General features: G+C 43.0%; 1 protein-coding gene across 4 annotated transcripts in view; it reads left to right on the top strand.

Moving 5' to 3' along the window:
* The first annotated feature begins 3,614 nt into the window (after positions 1-3,614).
* The window catches only part of Ncoa5 (nuclear receptor coactivator 5), a 34,432-nt gene continuing 18,472 nt past the window's right edge, over positions 3,615-19,574 (top strand). For 2 of the 4 annotated variants that reach the window (XM_052184272.1, XM_052184275.1), the window contains exons 1-3: positions 3,615-3,760; positions 5,928-6,073; positions 15,618-15,684. In XM_052184272.1, the coding sequence (XP_052040232.1) occupies positions 6,028-6,073; positions 15,618-15,684 (113 nt within the window). In that variant the 5' untranslated portion in view covers positions 3,615-3,760; positions 5,928-6,027. Of the gene's footprint in view, positions 3,761-5,927; positions 6,074-14,393; positions 14,466-15,617; positions 15,685-19,574 lie in introns of all 4 variants that reach the window. The other 2 variants (XM_052184274.1, XM_052184273.1) reach the window with 2 other exon arrangements.

Genomic DNA, 19,574 nt, shown 5'->3' with positions numbered 1-19,574 from the left:
AGGGTGACTTTGAGGCGAACCAAGAGTATGAAATCTGGGCAGTGGTGGTACACATCTTTAATCCCAGCACTCAGGAACTGGAAGCAGGCAGATCTCTGTGAGTTCAAGGTCAGCCTGGTCTACGGAGCCAGTTCCAGGACAGCCAGGGCTGCACAGAGAAACCCTGTCTCAAACTTACACACACACACACACACACAAAATGAACACACATACAAATTTCTTGAAGTGTTATTTGGTGTTAGATAGCTTAAGGAAAGAGGGAATCTAATTAGACTGGCCTGTGGCTTGTCAAAATCAATTTTAATTAAAAGTTTAATTATTAAAGGGCAAGAAATAAGTCATGTTAAGACTTACAGAAAAAATCATGTTTTCTATAGACAATAAAGTCTAAACTTAAAAAACAAATTAGAAGGGCTGTGTTTCTTCCAGTAGGGTTTGTGGGGACATCTCTCTCCCCATCTCTGGTACCTTCTAGAAGCTGCTTGCTTTCCAGAGTCAATCAGTGCCTGTCCTTCTCCTCCTGCCCCCAGCAAACGCCTGAGATGCTGGAGGAAATGTGCTGCCAAGGCGAGCACAAGGAGGGAGGATTTATCATGCTCATGGTTACAGGGGTTCCTGGCCCATCACTGTGGTAGGAGCGTGAGGTTTCTGCTTCTCATATTCTGGTGCGTCAGAACTTGAAGGTTCCGTGGATAACCCCCTCACCTCCAGCTAGCCCCTGGCTCCCAAAAGTTTCCATCACTTCCTCAGACAGCACCACCATCTGGAGATCAAGTGTTCTATGCATGAGTCATGAGGGACATTTCCTGTCTAAACTGTTACACTTCCCTTTATCCCCTCCCCATCCTGCTCCATCTCTCTTCTGCCCCCTCTCTCTTCTGTTTCTGTAGCATGCCTCCTTCTGTGACTCTGAGATTCTCACTTCCCTTTATAAAAACCCATGCAATTACATGAGCCTACCCAGACAACCCAGGGACAGTGCCTACATCAAAACCAACAGCATTATCCTTGTTACCTTGGAGACAGACTCACAGGTTCCAGAACCGAGGACACGGGCATCTTTGGCAGTCATCATTCTGACTACCACAGTGGTACAAAGCCACACTGACACGGGTGTGACCAGATATCATCTCTAAAATCAACAATCATGAGCCTTTAGCTTATGTTGCCCAAGCTGGCCTCCAACTCTCTGTGTAATGGAGGATGACTGTGAACTTCTGATCTCCCTTCACCTCCTGAGAGCTAGGGTTGTAGGCTTGCAAGATCACACCAGTTTATGCTGAGCATGCATTACCACACTTTCTGCATGGTAAGCAAGCACTCTGCCAACTGCCCCACACTCCAGCCCATAGTTCCACTTAACCACTGAAGTGATTTGAAAGAAAAAGGCCCCCTGAGGCTTGTATGAAGCGGCAAAATGCTAGGAGTTGTGTCTCTTTCTCCTCCTCCTCGCCTACCCAATCCACATGTAGAACTCTCAGCTACCTCTTTAGCACTATGTCTGCCTATGTGCCGCCATGCTTCCTGCCATGATGCTAATAGACTGAACCTCTGAAATGTAAGCCAGCCCCAATGAAATGTTTCCTACTAAGAGTTGCCGTGGTCATGGTGTCTGTCCACAGCAGTAGAAACCATAATGGAGACACTAAACTAGTTGACATGATTCCTATTTTTTTTTAAATTTAGAATGTATTTTAAATATTCACTTTTATGTGTATGAGTATACTGCCTAAACGTTATGTGTTCATCTGCACCACATTCATGCCTGCTGTTTGCATAGGCAAGAAGCCGGCAAAGGATATTCTGGAACTGAAGTTAAAGACAGTCGTGAGCTAACCTTTGGATGCTGGGAACACAGCCTAGGTCCTCTGCAGGAACAGCAAGTGCTCTTAACTGCTGGGCCATCTCTGCAACCCATACCTTAGGACCCATTTTAGAGAAGAAAGAATAAGTATCTGTGGACTATCAATTTGACAGATTTTTCTCTTTTGGTCTGTAATCTCATACATTCTTTTTTTTTTTTTTGGTTTTTTTTTTTGTTTTTTGTTTTTTGTTTTTTGGATTTGGTTTTTTTCAAGACAGGGTTTCTCTGTATAGCACAGGCTGTCCTGGAACTCACTCTGTAGACCAGGCTGGCCTCAAACTCAGAAATCTGCCTGTTTCTGCCTCCCAGAGTGCTGGGATCACAGGCATGCGCCATCATCACCCAGCTAATCTCATACATTCTTATAATCATTTTCACAACTGTTTCAGCTGTGTGTAACATTAGGCTCTAGCTGTAGCCTGAAGATGGCTAATTCTTCCCACGTGCACACATCTGTCTCAGTGTGCAGCTACACACTCTAGTGTGATTTCTTTTTAACCTGAGTTCTATCTTTCTGCTAGCCTCTACTCTCCAAAAGAAGGTGACAAGATTTGCTAAGATGGTGCCCAGCACATAGGTACATAACAAGTCACAGTGTCTTTCAATGAATTATTTTATAATTAAAAAGAAACGTTTTGAGGCGGGGTCTCCCTTGCTGGCCTGCCATTCCTTATGTATAGGCTATCCCTGAACACATAGTGGTCTGCCTGCTTCTGTCTCCTGAGTGTTGTTATTAAAGATGTACAGTGGCATACCAGATGGCTTTTGTTTTTAATGTGTGTGTGTGTGTGTGTGTGTGCATGTTGAATGTGTGTGCATGCATGGGGTTGAACTCAGGTCATCAGACTAGGCAACACCTTTCCCTCCAGAACCACCTCGCCAGCCAAGTGTTGAGGTCTTTGTAGCAAACGTACAAGAAAGTGAGTCAAGGAACAGAGTGAATATAGGATCCGATGTTTAAAGAAACTGGGCCTCTCACAGTGTTCAAATTCCACAGTTACCATTTTAGTTGACCTGTAATATCCACGAGAAGGAAGCCGAGGCCCGACGGCATTTTGAGGAGTTCCTTGAGGCGTGAGGCGATTCTGGTAGCCATAGCTTTGTTTCACGGAGAGCATTTACAATGGTGTGAGCTAATTCCAGTCCCTGTGACAAACTCTAGATTAAATGGGGGAGGGGGAACCCACAACATTTTTAGATGCTTCGTGGTCGACAGTAACGTTGTAGACAATTTTTGACCTTGAATATTCCTCAAAGAAATATCTCAAGAAAAACCTGCAAAGAGGCTCCTAGAGACAACTAGGCGACTAATAGGATACACAAGCTATTTAAATGCAAATTTAAATACAGCTTTTTCTTCACCTCTCTGCTTTCTTTGTTCCTTGTGATCGGGTTTGGGTATTGCACATTTTCCATCTACAGCTGCTTGGCCGTTCGGGGCTGGAAGTTTTACAGGGCTGGAAGTTCTGGGGGACTTAAATGTCCTAGCTGCACAGTTATGGGTCAGGAAAAGGACCCTGGAAAAGGGAAAGGCCAGACCAAAGTCCTTTGCGGAGCCTGTGCAGGCGTGGAACGGGTCCTCCCCGTTACTAGGCAACCGCTGGCGTTCTCAACCGCCGCCCAAGAGCCACCGCCTCGCCCCCGTCGCCAAGGAGATGGATGCCTCAGCTCAGCCCTGCCGTAAATGCGCACGTTCTTTACGACACTGCCGCGGCCGCCGCTGCGTGCGCGCCCTCTGCCCCCACCTCCACACTCCGCCCCGGCCGCCATTGCCTCGTGCCCGCGCTAGTCGGTTGGTGGCGCCTTTGTCCTACGGCGGGCAGGTGGGCTGAGGCCGAGGCGGCAGCGGCAGGCCTGAGGCGGAGGAGCGGCGGGCAGGCGGCCGCGCTGGTAGCGGTGAGTGCCGGGGAAGCGGTGGCCGTCCACCGAAGCGTAGTACTGATGGGCAGGCGGTTGGGGTGAGGGGGACGCTGAGGCGGGAGGGCCCGTTCGACGCGCGGCCGCGGCCTGCTCTCCGGGCACGCGCGAGGCTGCGCATGCCCGGGAGCGGGGCGCGGCTGCCTCCGGCTCCGGTCCGGCCCAGATCCGAGTCTGGCGGACCCAGGAGGCGAGCGACTACTGTGCGCTGAGGTGGGCACCGCGGCCCGGCTCGGTCGTAGCTGCCGAGGCTTCTTTGTAGGGTCGAGCACGCCCTGCTCTCGAGTCTGTGAAGTCGCTCGCCCGGGGGGGTTTGGTGGGCAGTGGCACAGAGGGATTCGAACCGGGATCCGGGATACCGGTCTCGGCGGCGGTGTCCTGACGCCGAGCAGCCCTAGGGAGAGCTGTCGCCCGCCCTGGGCGTATTCGAGAGATGTCAACTTGTGTGACATCTCGCCCATTATATATGGACGCGGACCCTGGGCCCGGTGAACCGGGCGAGAGAAATTGTGCGGGAGGTTCGCACGGACACGGCGTCGGAACCCACTGGCTTCCCAGGGTCCTAGCATGGGCCCTTTCCTCACCCCAGTAGCGGGTCAGGGACTTTGCTTAGGACCACGTCTTCCCAGCTTCCGTCCCTCGCGCTGCACCGATACAGTCCGCCTACATCTGTACTAGATACCAAATGTTAAATGTTTATCTTTAAACTGATTCCGACCCCCTCCCCCTTAAATGCATTTGTTTAAGGTGGAAATTTGAACCCCAAACGGTATAATGGAAAGCCAGTTATTTCTCTTAACGCTCATAAAAAAAATAATAAATACCTGTCTATTAAAATAAACACTGTGTCCTTGTTCCTCCTGAAGTTGTGCGCTCCAGGCTTTGGGAACCGCTGCCCTCTTGGAGTACGGGGTTAATTGTCATGTTGTGCCTTTCACTGTATATGCAATTTTTCACCCTGCGGCATTCCAGATCCCATTGCGATATCCCGGGATCTTCGGGGTGATGATTAATATTCTGAGCTTTCTCATTGTAAAAGGTTGCCCTTTAGAAGCGCTAGTCCCAGGAGCTGCAAGAACCATCTCTCAGATGCACTGGGTGTGTCTCCTCGCTTTCTTACTTGTATTGTGGTGTGGTAGCCACCTTGAAAGTTCATAAAAGGATGTTTCTGCAAACCCTGATGGGGCTTTTAACCACAGTACACTTACTCTTGTCTGTATCCGTCTTTGACTGTGAAAAGCAACTTTGTATCAACATTTTGGAACAAAGCACCAGTTTTGCCCTGTGGGGATTGGAGACCACTTGACTAATGGTTAGCGTGCATGCCTGCCTTTCTTTTTGTTTGTCTCTTCCATTTAGCTCGTCTTTCATCTTTCATATATTTTTGAGCCCCCCCCAGACATTCGTTAGTCTCTACCTAAACGTAGGTGACTGCTTTTCCTTGTATAATGTGCTAGCAGAACAACCACATTGCAAGACTAAATGGAAGGTGTTTTTCTAGATATCAGCTGTTCCATGTCCCATTAGCTATCTGATCATAAATTCAGTTTTTATAAAGTGTGAGAGTAGATCTACTTTATTTTTTTGACAGGAAACTCAGGAAAACCAACTTGGGTCATTCCAGATACCCCAGCTCCAAGGACTATATGACAAGAAGTCTGTATTTTGCAGGACTGATCAGATTGAGCACAGAGTAGAACTAAACCTAAGGTCACCCACTGTCCCGAACTTCTCAGCAGCAATTCTGTACAAAGAAGCAAGGAAGTTTCCTTTCCTCGGGAATCCCATTTCGGAACACAGCAAGTGCAGTGCAGCCTCATCTGCTGGTGCTCCAAGCTAAATAAACAATACTTCACTCTGAAACTTTATTATAAATAACTATTACAGGCATTCCGTGAATGCAGCCTGCAGATGGCAGTACCTTTATTAGCCTGCTGCACTGTGAGAACTGAAGTCACCTGTGCGTTTGAGAATGGAAAACCTTTTACAAAAAGGAAATCTTTGGAATGCTCCCTTCAGTGGTCTTGAGGTTTTGACTCCCCACATGAAAATGTTGTCTTTGTTTCTAAACTTACCATTGGTGCTCAGTTGCAGAGGGCCACAGCTAGCAGTGCACACAGTAAATACCATTCTTTTGTTCCTGCAGGTTGGCTTGTAAGATGGGTGTGTTGGTGTTATTATGTCTCAAGGTTTTGTGCATATGCAGAAATGAGAGCTCAGTACCTTAAAATGTCTTGCCCGAGAACATGTTCAAGATACTATTGTTGGAGATAAAAGATTTCAAAAGAAAAAGTAGGTATGCTGTGTGGTATCCATAGTCAGGAGTTCTGAGGCTGCTCTGTATGCTAACCTCATGCAAGTATGTCCTAGAAATGACAGTTCCCTCACGCTTCCCATGAACTCTTCCAGTTAAATATTCCCCCAAAGAAGAATTCTTTCTACTGCATTGCTTCCTGTGGTTTATGAATGATTACCATGTGTCTTTGAGGCTAATACTTCTAAAGCTCACTTAAAAAGTTTTTGTTGTTGTTGTTGTTGTCGTCGTTGTTTCTTGGTTTTTTTTTCCGAGACAGGGTTTCTCTGTGTAGCCCTGACTGTCCTGGAACTCACTCTGTAGACCAGGCTGGCCTCATAATCCCCTTGCCTCTTCCTCCCAAGTGCTGGGATTAAAGGCGAGTGCTGCCGCCACCACCCAGCTTAAAAGTATTTTTAACAAAAGTTTTTTTGTGCTAAAAGATTTGTTCTATGAACAGCATATACTGTTGGCTAGATTATTCTGCATAAACAGAGTTAAACTGTCAAATAGCTAAAAGAACAGTGCCCAACTCTCATTGATAGACCTTTTAATGAAAGGGTAAGGCTACTGTCTAAAGCAGTACCAGGGTTCCAATATCCTATTTATTCCTCTAGCTTACACAATATAGGATACAGTTAGACCTTTATTTAGAAGTCTCCCTAAATCCTGTTCAAATAGAAGTAACCTACAAACATCAACTGTCAGAAAGAGAATGATGTGACAATAGCTAAAGCATGGAGTCACACCGTCCCTGAAAACTCCCTGTACAAAGGATAATCACACCTGACTTTCAAAAGAGATAGGACCATCAGTGCAGGGTTCCAGAGGCCTAAGTTAGTAACTACACAGTCATAGGCTCTCTGATCCCTGTCCCTGAGAGAGAACACGATCTGATGGCTTTCCTTTACTATACTGTTGTGGGTTGTCCAGATGTTGTTTGTATTCTGATGTTGATTCTGCTTCCCAGAGGAGTTGCCCAGAGAGTTTCCCATCAGGTACTCAGGTGATCTCATTTGTGAATTTTCCCTCCCTTTGAACTGGTCAATAAAGGCCTATGGTTGGGTAGTTAGAAGAGGATGAGAGGGAAAGGAGAGCGTGCTGAAAAGGGTAGGAAGAAGCCAGGATGGATCAAAACCACTTGGACAGGAGAAACTGCAAGTAGCAAGGTGTCTTATAGTTGGGGAATAAGTTAGGATATTGCTAGATCTGCCCAATCTAGGCTTATAGGATAGAATTATAATAATTGGATTGTGTGTTTTATATGGGCTTATTGGGGTTGGAAATTCCAGCAACAAACTGAGTTTATTGTTTTTGAAGCGTGTTATCCAGTTCTCTGGTAATGAATTGCAAACTGCTAATTCTACAAGCCAGAGCTATAAGTTATTGCTTTGTTCCTGGGGTCTTCTTTGAAGCATTTAGTTCTGTCTGAATGCAACTTTTGGGAAAACATTAAAATGGCCACATACATACTTTCACATCCACACTGCTAAATCAAAGTGGAGTAAATATGAAGTTACCAAACAGACAGTTCCTTGGTAGATGTTCCTTGGTAGGAAAAGGCTTTGGTTTTGTTTGTTTGTTTGTTTGTTTGTTGGGGTGTTTGTTTGTTTTCCAGACAGGGTTTCTCTGTATAGCCCTGGCTGTCCTGGAACTCAGTCTGTTGACCAGGCTGGCCTTGAACTCAGAAATCCACCTGTCTCTGCCTCCCAAATGCTAGGATTACAGGCGTGCCTCTGCTTGGCTAAGAGGCATTCTTCTGAATGTAAGGAATTAGTTATGAAAAGGTCCACAGGCATTCCAAATATTTCTTATCCTTTCTAGTTCAGTCTACATTACAACTTAGCCAAAAAGCCAAGAAGAATTTAGTTTAACCTATAAAGCTGATACTATTTTTTGTTTTGGCTTTTCAAAACATGATTTCTCTGTGTATCCCTGACTGTTATGGAACTCACCCTGTATACCAGGGTGGCCTTGAACTCAAACAAGATCCTCCTGCTTCTGCCCCTGTGATTAAGGACGTGTGCCACCACTGCTGAAACTATTTGTATAATTAAGAGCTTTTGAAGACAAGTATAAGCATAAACCAGCAGTTGTCACTCTCCGTGATCCTGGCTGTGGCTAGGTTTCTCTCTGGCGGGTGATGTTTATTATTTCTATTTGAACAGGGTTTAGAGAGAGACTTGTAAATGGAAGGCCTAACCATATGTTGTATTGTGTAAGCTAGAGGAATGTATAGGTGACAGACTAGCACTTCTGAAAGATTTGTTGAAAGCCTGAGAATTTAGGTAAACTTCAGAAGACTGGTCCCAACATTCAGATTCTCTAAACTTAAGACAGGGCCTAGGACTTTGATTTTTAATGAACTTTGCAGGAGGTACTGACACATCGTCATTAAAGCAGTGTGACAGGGAATGTATGTATGTATGTATGTATGTAAAAATATGGAAACATACACATACGAGAGAAGGACTGGGAAGGTCTTGTTTCGTGGACATAGAGTTTCTGTTTTGTAAGATGAAAATGTTGTGAGAATCTCCTGTCTGACCGTGAGTGTACTTGCGCCTGCTCAGGTGTCCACTTTGGAAGTGTGGCTTGGCTGAAAATGTTGTTAAGAAAATGAAGAATAGTTGTCAGTTTTCTTTGTGAATAGTGAACTAAACTAACAGACTGATGGCTGTTAAGGTATTAGAAACCTGGCTACAGAGAAACTCAGAGGCTGATGCTATTTTGACCATTGGATCATTTTATATTCTATTAAAGGTAAAAATCATGATCTTTTGAAATTTTTTCTACCTCTTTTCTTTCACTGTTAAGTCAATGGACCCTAAAGAATGCTACATAGACAAGAGGTCACTGACCATACTTATGTGGAATCCAAAGCTGTCTCACAGAAGGAGAAAAGGATGGTCCCTGCAGATGGGAGAGCTGATGGGCACGGAGGAACAGTGCAGCTAGGGATGAGTGAGAGTTAAAGTGATGGATGATAACTGGGCTCAGTTATTCTACACTGTTCGTGTGTGTGTGTGTGTGTGTGTGTGTGTGTGTGTCCGTGTGTGTCTGTGTCTGTCTGCCTGCCTGCCTGTCTGCATGTCTGTCGTCTGTCTTAGGGTTTTACTGCTGTAAACAGACACCATTTGCAGGTAGGTGTCTTACAAAGGGCCTGGCTTACAAGTTCAGAGGTTCATTATCATCAAGGTGGGAGCATGGCAATATCCAGGCAGGTATGGTGTAGTGGGAGCTGAGAGTTTTCCACATCTTGTTCTGAAGGCAGAGAAGACTGGCTTCTAGGCAGTTAGCACAAAGATATTAAAGTAAAGTGACACATCTACTCCAACAAGGCCAGTCCTCATATGCCACTCCCTGGGCCACATATATACAAACCATCACAGTGTGGATGGAACTACTGAGTTTGTTTAATGTTGCTCCTGTGTATAGGGCCGACCACTTGGGATTGGATAGCCTATTGGGGCTTGTCTCTGAGAAAAAGTGTTATGTTTCTCTCAGCAGCCTATAGGTAGCTCTCCATCTAGGGGTAGGGCCTTGTGAAATTTCCCTTGTCTACACTGGCATGTGAACTAGTATTGTCATTATGCAAATATTGAGGAGGTGGTATTGTTGACTTTCATGGGTTCATCTTTCCTAATATGTCTACAGGACACTGACTCACAGAAGGTATCTATGTTTTCTGGTTCGTAACATTGTCTTTCCATCCCGTCTTCCAAGTGTTCCCTGAGCTCTACTTACAGGGATTAGGTTTTAAATGCATCAATTGGGGTTGGGCGGCTCACCGTCTCATAGTCTGTGCATTTTGGCCAGTTTGTGGATTTCCAGAATACTCACCTGCTGCAAAGAGAAGCTTCTTTGAGGGTGAGAACTACACTTACTTGTAGGGTTTTTTTTTTTTTCAATTGAGCTTCAGAAAATAGAATAATTTTAAAAATTAAGCTCAGAGAGAGAGAGAGAGAGATGACAAGGGTTAGCTCAGTATTGGGAGTGTTACCCACCCTGCACAAGGTCAAGGGTTCAATCCTCAGTGTGCCCAAGCACGCACATGTGCGAGCACTCTCTCTCTCTCCTTCTTTCTCTCTATCTCTTGCATACATACACATAAATCTCATGATTAAAAGAATAGGAAATTAATGTTTTAAAAGGTTTCTGTTTGTTTTGTTTTTTGGATTTTGTGGTTTGTTTGTTTGTTTGTTTTAAGTCCTTTGATCCCAATATTTAGGAGGCTGAGGCAGGAGAATTTGGCGTTTGGAATTTGGAGGCCCGAACAAAAATAAAGTACTTATTTAAGTACTACTACTATCAATTTCTCTGAGGAGTAGAAATTGATAGTAGTAGTACTTAAATAAGTACTTTGTGCTGCATTGGGCATCTGTGAGGCATTCAGACACTGGGTGTCCAGCATCCTGTAAAACAGGTTCTCCTGGGCTACGGTCAGTCCTAGTGAGAGTGTTCTAAGTGGAAACCATGCCCTGCGGTGCAGCTGAGCCTGATGGTTAAGCACTCTGTGTTGGTGACTTAGATCTGAGTTCCAGTTTGCCTTTTGTGGGTGTGATGCAGAGTACACATGTGAGCATGAATGCCCGTGTGCCTAGGTATGTCAGTAGAACATGCATGCCCTCTGCCATATTGCCTTGAGACAGGGTCTCATGAACTAGACAAGATGGCTGACGTCAGATCTGCTGTTTCCACTCCTCCAGAGATGGGATTACAGACTGGCACAGTACGTAGCTTTTAATGTAAGTATTAGAGATCCACAAACTTCTAGACCTCCAGGTTTGTGTCTTGATAATACAAAAATAAACCACATGGGTTTTGTGACCTTCAGTTTCCTTGTTTGCATATTGGATTTTTTTTGGGGGGGGGAGATTTTTGGATTTTTGGTTTTTTCAAGACAGGGTTTCTCTGGATAGCCCTGGCTGTCCTGGAACTCACTCTCTAGACCAGGCTGGCCTTGAACTCAGAAATCCGCCTGCCTCTGTCTCCCAGAGTGCTGGGATTACAGGCATGTGCCACCACTGCCCAACTAGATTTTTTTTTTTTAAGATTTATTTATTTTATGTATGTAAGTATAGTTTGTTCTCTTCAGAGACACCAGAAGAGGGCATTAGATCCCATTACAGATAGTCGTGAGCCACCATGTGGATGCTGGGAATTGAACTCAGAACCTCTGAAAGAGCAGTCAGTGCTCTTAACCACTAAGCCATCTCTCCAGCCCCTGGATGTTCTTTTTTGAGACAGGGTCACAGTGTGTAGTTCCAGCTGAAGGGTTGCAAAAGGATTGGATCAAATCGTGCACATGGTGTTCTGTATAGGCTGGAGACAGAATGAGTACTTTGTAAATTCCCGTTTCCAGGAATGTTATGCTAATATAGTTAAAGAAATAATAAATCCAGAGTGAATGGGATAAGTATGAGGGAATGTATAGTATTCAGAGTGAAGCCAGCTTAAAGGGCTGATTAGAAGAAATGCAGCAAGCAGGCTCACATAGCCTCTGATTTATACGTGTCATCAAAGCCACGTTTCAAAAACCCTGTTATTTTTCTTTCCAATTTGGGAAACATGGTGGTATCTGCTGTCTTTGTGGGTTTGGTTATCCAAATAGTGTCATCTTCGTGTAATGTCAATTTAATTACTCCTCATTGGTTTTCAGCTAAACTCTGGGAGTTTGAATTTCTTTGTTAGCAGTTACTAGAATTCTGGATTCTTTCAACAGTAATAATGGTGCTGTGAACCATTCCAGTCTAATGGGTCACATTGCTGTTGTCACATCATCATTGTTTTCTGTTGCTGCAGCCTACTAACTAGAAAACTCCAGTTTTAAGGTTGTTTTGAAGGGCATATATGTGTCTCCACAGTAGAGAGCCTGTTCTACATGCACGGGCCTTATGTTCAATCCCTAGTCTGCAGAAACAAATAGAAAAACTTGTTTTATAATGGTATGCTGTGTGTGTGTGTGTGTGTGTTTTCAAAACAGTTCATGGCACTGTGAATGTTAGTGTGCATATATATATAAAACACTCAAGGGCCCCTATGCAGCTCTACCTGGCATATTAGTTTGAAGTAAAACTGTAAATTGGAAACTACATTCTTTGAGAATTCTTCACTCTGATCGTTCATGCTTTAAAATGGCTCTACTACTTCTGTGTAACATGTTTTCTTGGTTATTTTCCCAGTTTTTCCTTTTGCTGTAAATCACTTCAGATGGTGTTGGTTTTCTTGACTTAAAAATCTTAATGAGAAGTGCTTTTAAAGTGAAGCTTTCAGAAGACTGCTTGGAAATCACAGATGTTCCAGCCAAGGTTATCTCTCTCCTCTGATTATGGTGATACCGAGTAGCACTCATTTTGCTGATAAAAATTATTAAAATTGTACAAAGTAGCATCCAAGTGGAGAAGATATTGAAAGACTGACTTTGGGTTTTATAAAGGTGTTAGACCAAAATAACATGTCATAGGAATAGAGAAGCCATACCTTTCCCTTTACTACTCAAAGAGGTATTCCACCTATTTTTGGGAAAACTCCCAAGTTGCAGCAGCCCTGCTGTTGATTAACTTCTATCCAATCATGATTCTCCAATTCATGTCCCAAAAGAGCTCTGACTCTTGCTACCTTTTTCTTCTTCTTTAGATTAATGTCATTTCTATTTCCTCGTTATTGTCTGTCTACCTCTCTGATAAGTCAGGAAGAAAATAATGTGATTAATACAAAAGCTCCTTTACTGCTAACTGCATGTGTATTTATTTTCAAATGAGGAACTCCCTAAACCTCTCCCTCCAGTGACAGGAGTTCAGGTCTCCAGAAGTTCTGTGTGTGTGGTAGGATAGTGAGGGACTTAATAACAATGTTGGTGATGATGTTTTCACCAACTCTGAAAACTTCTCACACCTACCCTAACAAGGGCAGTCCTCCTGAATGAGATTCTTAGCCAGAAAGTTCCTGTTCACTGTCTCTGTATGTCAGCCAGGATGAAAGATGAAGGCATTCAGAACTGAAGGTGAAAAGTCAAACGTTTGGCATGCCACATGGAATGGGTGCCAGCCTCTAACGTAAGGTAGTGTGTGTTGAGGGTGCAGCTCGGTGGGTAGCAGACAGCTCGGCTAGCTAGCACCACAGAGCAAAACAAAGCTGAGCATAGCGGCTCACACCTGGAATCCCAGCACTTGGACACTGAGACAGGATTGTCTTGAATTTAGGGCTAGCCTGTCTCAAGAAAGAAAGGGAAAAAATATTCAATAGTTAAGAGTCTTCTTTTTCTGTTGTCTTTTTTATAGAGGAAACTTAACCCACAACATCCACAAAAATCATTGCTTTGTAGTAGGCAAGGAGAATAGATGCTACAAAGCAATTGTGATGAATTAATCTAAGTATATAATGTTATATAGTATAGAATCTTAAGTGTTCTTCAAATAACCTTTCAGTTGTGAAATTGTTTTTGACAACTTAAACATAAAATATCTCCCTATCTGGAACCAGTGTTGCCTCAATTTTTCATAATATATACCCACTTTGATCTTCTCATTCCTATATAGGCCACACTCATAGACTGGATACAATGTAACACCCTTCCATATGCTGAGGGAAAGCATATATTTCCTTCAAATCCTAGCTGTCCTGTACTTAAAGTGTGCAATGAGCAGGCTAGGTCAGGAAGCACTTGCAAAGATGAACTTGTTCTTCACAATTATACATTAAAAAATTAGGAATTGGGAGATGCTCAGTGGGTAAAAATACTTGCTTGACAAGCCTGACAACCTTAGTACAATCCTGGAACCCATGTAGTACAAGGAAAGAAATGGCTCCCAAAAGTTGTCTATCCCTCATACACGCATGCACACGGTTTAAAATGTTAATCACTGTGATGCCTGTCATATAATGTATAATTGGGATATTTGTGACCTTAAAGGACTGTAAATTACAGAAGTTCCATCTGCAGTATCAAAACCTGGCAGCTATTACTAGTCAAATCTAACTTAGAAAATATATCTTGAACTGGGTGTGGTAGCACATTCCTTTAATTCCAGCCTTTTGGGAAGCAGAGGCAGGTGGATCTCTATGAGTTCCAGGCCAGTCTGGTCTATAGAGTAGGTTTCCAGAGAGCCAGGACCACACAAAGAAATCCTATCTGGAAACAACAACTTTTTTTGTTTTTTTGAAAATGAAGAGAGACACAGACAGACAGACAGACAGACAGACAGACAGACAGAATGAGAATGAATGAATGAATATATCCTAAATGAATGATTTGGGCAGAATTAAGTTTGTCTGGCTATGTAGATTCATAATCTCTTTGGTTTTCTCCTAATATAGAGACTTCTGATTTAAAGTGGAATTACAGCTCTTCCTCACTTGAATGAGAATTTAGAAATGACAGCTTACAGAGTGAGTGAAGCCTATTCCCAGACCATTTTAAGCTTTTTTGCTGTGGTCTTGCACATGCGATAAGAAACTCCTGGGTCTTTTAAAAATGCATAATTACTAAAGCATTCTATTAGTGAGTGTTTAATACCATTTGAGTCATTAGCTGTGGTGCTGCTAACTCCTTGACTGGAACAAAGGGAAGGATGGAAGCTGCCCTGCAGCAGGAAGCAGTGTGTGTGTCATCTGCCAGGAGTGTGGAGGTTCTAATGCATCATTTGTTTTCTGAGAAGATCAGGTGTTATTTTGAGACATAGATTGGTGTGTTTCTTTAAGTACTCAATTATCTCTTAGAATATGGTGTTTTGTTACTCCAGGCTTTGAAGAGTAAGTCTGTTTTGAACAAAGCAGGCTTTAGCTGCATGTGGTCATTGGCCTTTCTCTAAGCTCCTAGAGATGCTGGTGCCTCCCTTACTCATCTGTGGCACATACATGTCCTATCTATGTGAAAATTGAGTAGGAACAGTTTCTCACAACCCATGTGGAAAATGCTCGTGCTTACCTTAGCTTATACATGTAGACAAATACTATTCTCTGATTTTAAAAATGAGTTTCTTTCCCACATCTCGTTCTGGAAGATTTCTATTCAGTGGAAAGTAACCCAAAGTACATTTTAAAAGGCTGTGCTTTATTGAGTAGTGATGATTTAACACCACTAATATTAGCTTCTTTATAAATAAAATAGAATTATTTACCACTTTGCTTTTTTTTCTCCCAAACCGTACTTATCTTTCCTTCCAGAAAAAAACAAAAACAAAATCAAAATTCACCTGACAACCACCTCTGCCTCCCTTTGGACAGGGAAAAATGTTAGGTTTAGGGTTTGGTAGAGTATTGAGATATTGATATAATCAAATTTAAATTATGATCTGTAAGTCACTGCACTGTACTGCCTTAACTTAATAATAAAACTGCCCAAGTGCCAGTATGTCTCTAAATGGATTTCCTTGTACCAGTTGGTTACCATTGTAAGTTTTGGTTCTTTCTTTCTCTCTTTCTTTTTTCTTTTCTTTTCTTTTTCTTTTTTCTTTTTGGTTGTTGCTTTCATTTAAAATGTGCTGATGATCTTGTTTTTATTCCGTAGCATTGAACAGATGGGTTGATTATTCTTTTCAGATATTAATAAGGCAGCGGAAAGAAGAAATATGAATACGGCTCCATCAAGACCCAGCCCCACACGAAGGTAAAGTACCCTGAAGCCGTGAGTTACCTTGGGAGAGCTGGGCTCTGGGGAGTTAAGCCCAACTTCACACATCAAGGGTCTTTTCTCCCCCCCCAACAAATCAGAAACGCTCAAGCAAACAAGAACCTTGTCTGAAGGGCCTTGCTACCTTTTAAATCATACATCAGGAGATACAGAGGAAGCTTTGTGTTTTCGGTGACAAAACCAGCAAGTTCAGCTTGCAGCATGAGTTGCAGGCAATTGGAAGAGGATAAACCTCTGTCTTTCCCCAGCTCACGTGTCATTGGGAGCCTTCAGAGCAGGAGGAGGGCCCAGGGTCGAGCTGGTGTGTCCCTGCCATGTTGCTCTGCAGCAGGCAGCAGAGATTTGACTCTTCATTGCAAATTGCTGCCGGTCCAGATGTTAACCCAGGTTTGCGGAAAGAGCTGCTTGAGAGATTGCCGCTGTGCCTGTGCCACAGATCCGGTGTGCTCGCATGTTTGCATTACTTGTTTGAAGGGAAATAAAAAGGGCAAAACACTCCACTTCTCAAAAGTCTTCCTTTTTCTGAGCTTTCCTGAACACAGAAGGCCTTTTTCCAATATGGTCTTCCTTCCAATATAGACAAGAAAGTCATAGCTTTGGTGTGTACTCTCAAGATACAAAGGAGACCTTTCCTAGTGTTGATTGAGATTGTATACACACTTCGTGGTTCCATAGCAGTGCATGTGTGGGATGCACCTGATGGGATGTAGTTCATTTCTGCTGTTTCCCAAAGCTCTCGTGTGCACTCTGGATTTTGCCTGTGTTCCTAGGTAAAATGCTAGATGTTCACAGAAACTACAACCCACAATAAGGAACATTCCAGCGAATGGCTCATAGGGAACAGGAACTTGACACCAACCCTGTAGCTTGAGTTGGATCCCCAGGATGAACACAGTGGAAGGAGAGAACCGACTCCCATAGTTATCCTCTAACTTCCACATATGTGCGCCGTGGCACCCCTCCAAAGGGACAGAGTGGAAATTCTTAAACTAAACTACATTCCCTACATGAACTAAGCTTAGTTGTCCAAATAAACCTCACTGTATAGCTCTACAGAGAGCTGGGAATGTACCTGACTCTGCGAGCGCTTGCATGTGACATGTACCTGTCCTGCTTTTGGACAGAGCCACCTGTGTGCTTTGTGTTTTTATTTTCACTTGGACATGAAAGGAAGGTGTTTTCTGTCAAAATTATGTTCCGTGTGTATACTCTGCAGAGTTCACTCTGACACTGCAAGCAAGACAATGATTGTAATTTCAACTGAATCTTTGTCTGTTTTTGGCTGTACGGGGGAGTTAAACAGCACAAGTGCAGCTGTGTCACAGATGTCACATGCATGTCTAGCCATTCATGGGTGTCACTGCAAGAAAGCACAGCATATTCTGTTTCTTCTGATACCATAATGCCTATGACTGACTGCAAGTATAGCTCTGTTGGTAGACGACTTGCCTGGAGAATAAGCTCTGGGTTCAGTGCCCAGCACCACGTAAACTGTGTGGTGATACATCCCGTAATCTGAGCATCTGAGAATTAGAGGCAAAAGAAGCTCTAGGTTATCAGCATCAGATACAGGGTGGGTTCAAGGCTAGCCTAGGATATGCTGCAACTTGTCTCAAAATAAAAAATAAAAAAATAAAGAAGGATTGGTGCCTGCAGGTAAACACTATTTTGGTTGACTTATAGTTATCTTTGAGTAGCCTGGACACAAATTCATAAAACTTAAAAAATTTTCTATGTAATATCTGCTTCCATCAGGCTATATCTGTGGTATAGATTTAAGGCATTCCCCATCTCTATTCTTAATTCATTTCCTCAATAAACATACAGTGGGGTAGCAAAGAGTTTGCATATGATGGTCAGAATTAGGAGGTTTCACATCAGAGTTGTGGTTGCTAATGACTTGAAAGAGGAGACATAATGTGTCCAATTTCCAAAGAATTCTAGTGTGTATTTTTCTCAAATATGGCTAAAAGGAGTATGGATTGATAACTATGAAGACATTGATTCAACTAGAAAAAGTCTCCACCTGTAATACTTGTGATTTCTAGATAGTTATCAGCTATGTTTTTACAGACTGGAAATGAAACAACGCATACACATATGCTCTATAGAATAGTCATCCTTGTTTCTGTTATGAATGGAAAGGGCATTTTATATCATCCTAATAATGATATTTAGCCAGATGCTTCTCACATTTCTAGTTGATCATTAATATTCAACATTGCAGTTTTGGAAAAATCAGCTTACTGTTTTGGAATCCCATATAACCATTGCATGGACACTGAAGAGATCATGTTCAGTCCAACCTAAAATGGGGCTCCTTAATGCCATGTGTGAGGGCAGTGTCTCACTCTCTCCTAGTGCTGTGAAAAGACACCATGGCCAGGAGCATGGCAGCACACGGGACTCTGAAGCTACATCCTGTCCACAGGCTGAGAGCTGAGCCTGGCATGCCCACCCCCAGTGACATTTCCTCCAACAAGGCTACATCTCCTAATCCTTAGAGTCCTTTCAAATATGTCGTAACCCCTTGGTGACTAAGCATTCAACTACGTGCCTGTGGGACCTATTCAAACCACCAAAGGAAAGAATAGTATTTTTTTCCTTTTTAACAGTAGCTTCCCACAAGCAAGCAAACATATAAGCAGCATTAGAGAGAGCCCTTCAAATAATCTCCCTACCAGATAAGTCCACACACAGTCACCTTGGTATACTTTAGAACTAAGCTGCAAACGGGGATTGCTTGAAGTCTAGTGATTTGAGTAACAGTTTTTCTTATGATGTATGATGGGTTCCTTCGCATGTAATTTATTTAGCATGATAAGTTCTGTATGTTTATGCTTACTTGTTTCAGGAGAAAACAGGATGCTCATATTTGGTAAAATTTGTTCTGAGCACCACCTAAAATCTGAATAAAGAAGCCCAAATTTTTACCTTTAAAAAACAAAACAAAATGATCAAGACAAGGTAAATGTACTGAAATAAAGCAGTGTTGTTTTGACTAGTATCCTACCCATGCCTAATTTTCTAGACATACCAGTAGAACAGCAGGGCAGGGCAGGACAGATTAATCCGGAAGACAGTGATTTCTGGACTGTCAGTCCCTTTGGTGCATGCATCCCATCAAAACCTTGGAATAATTGCAGTCAGCAATTGAACTGCTTTCACTGGGAGGCCTTATCCTTCTGTGTGCCCCAACAGAGGGTTGCACTGTTCTGGGAGTGAGGCTTGACACTGAACTGATGACCAAAAGTTCCTTTTAAGATACACCTTTCTATCATATGTTATCTACTTTAAAATAAAAAATTGTTTTTGGATGTGCTGGCAAGACCTTCATAACACTTGTTTTGCTGGACTTTAACCCTGAGTGTCAAAAATACCTATCTTTGGGAGTTTTCATAGGATTATCACTTCTTTAGAAGACTATAGTTCTACTAGGCTTACTCTATGTTCAGTAATGTGCCTCCCTAGTAACTCTAGCTGTCAAGGTATGATTCTGACACTGTTTGCCTGGCCAAGCATGAAATTGGCATGAGGGATCCATATTCAGGATCCTTAGTGCACCACTTACTTAGCCAGGTTGTTCATAGCTGGTAAACAGGCATCGCTCTGCTCTCAGTGACTGAGTTAGAATTCTCATATCCCAGATTTTTGAAGTTGCCATTTTCAGTCTACTTTGAAAATCAAATCTTAGAGCACACCCTTGTGCCAATTTGGCCTCCAAGTACTGTTTCCTAAACCTCCTCCTATGACCTAAAGAGAACACAGAATTACTTTGACCACATCGAAAGATCTTCAGAGGATTTCCTCCTTTTAACTGTGAAGGATGTCGAACACAGTGCCTCTCCAGTAAAAACCCCTGGGGA

The sequence above is a fragment of the Apodemus sylvaticus genome, chromosome 5, assembly GCF_947179515.1.
Source record: "Apodemus sylvaticus chromosome 5, mApoSyl1.1, whole genome shotgun sequence".
Taxonomy (NCBI): Eukaryota; Metazoa; Chordata; class Mammalia; order Rodentia; family Muridae; genus Apodemus; species Apodemus sylvaticus.
Note: the sequence above shows the minus strand (reverse complement) of the source record. Positions and strands in the feature narration are given on the sequence as shown.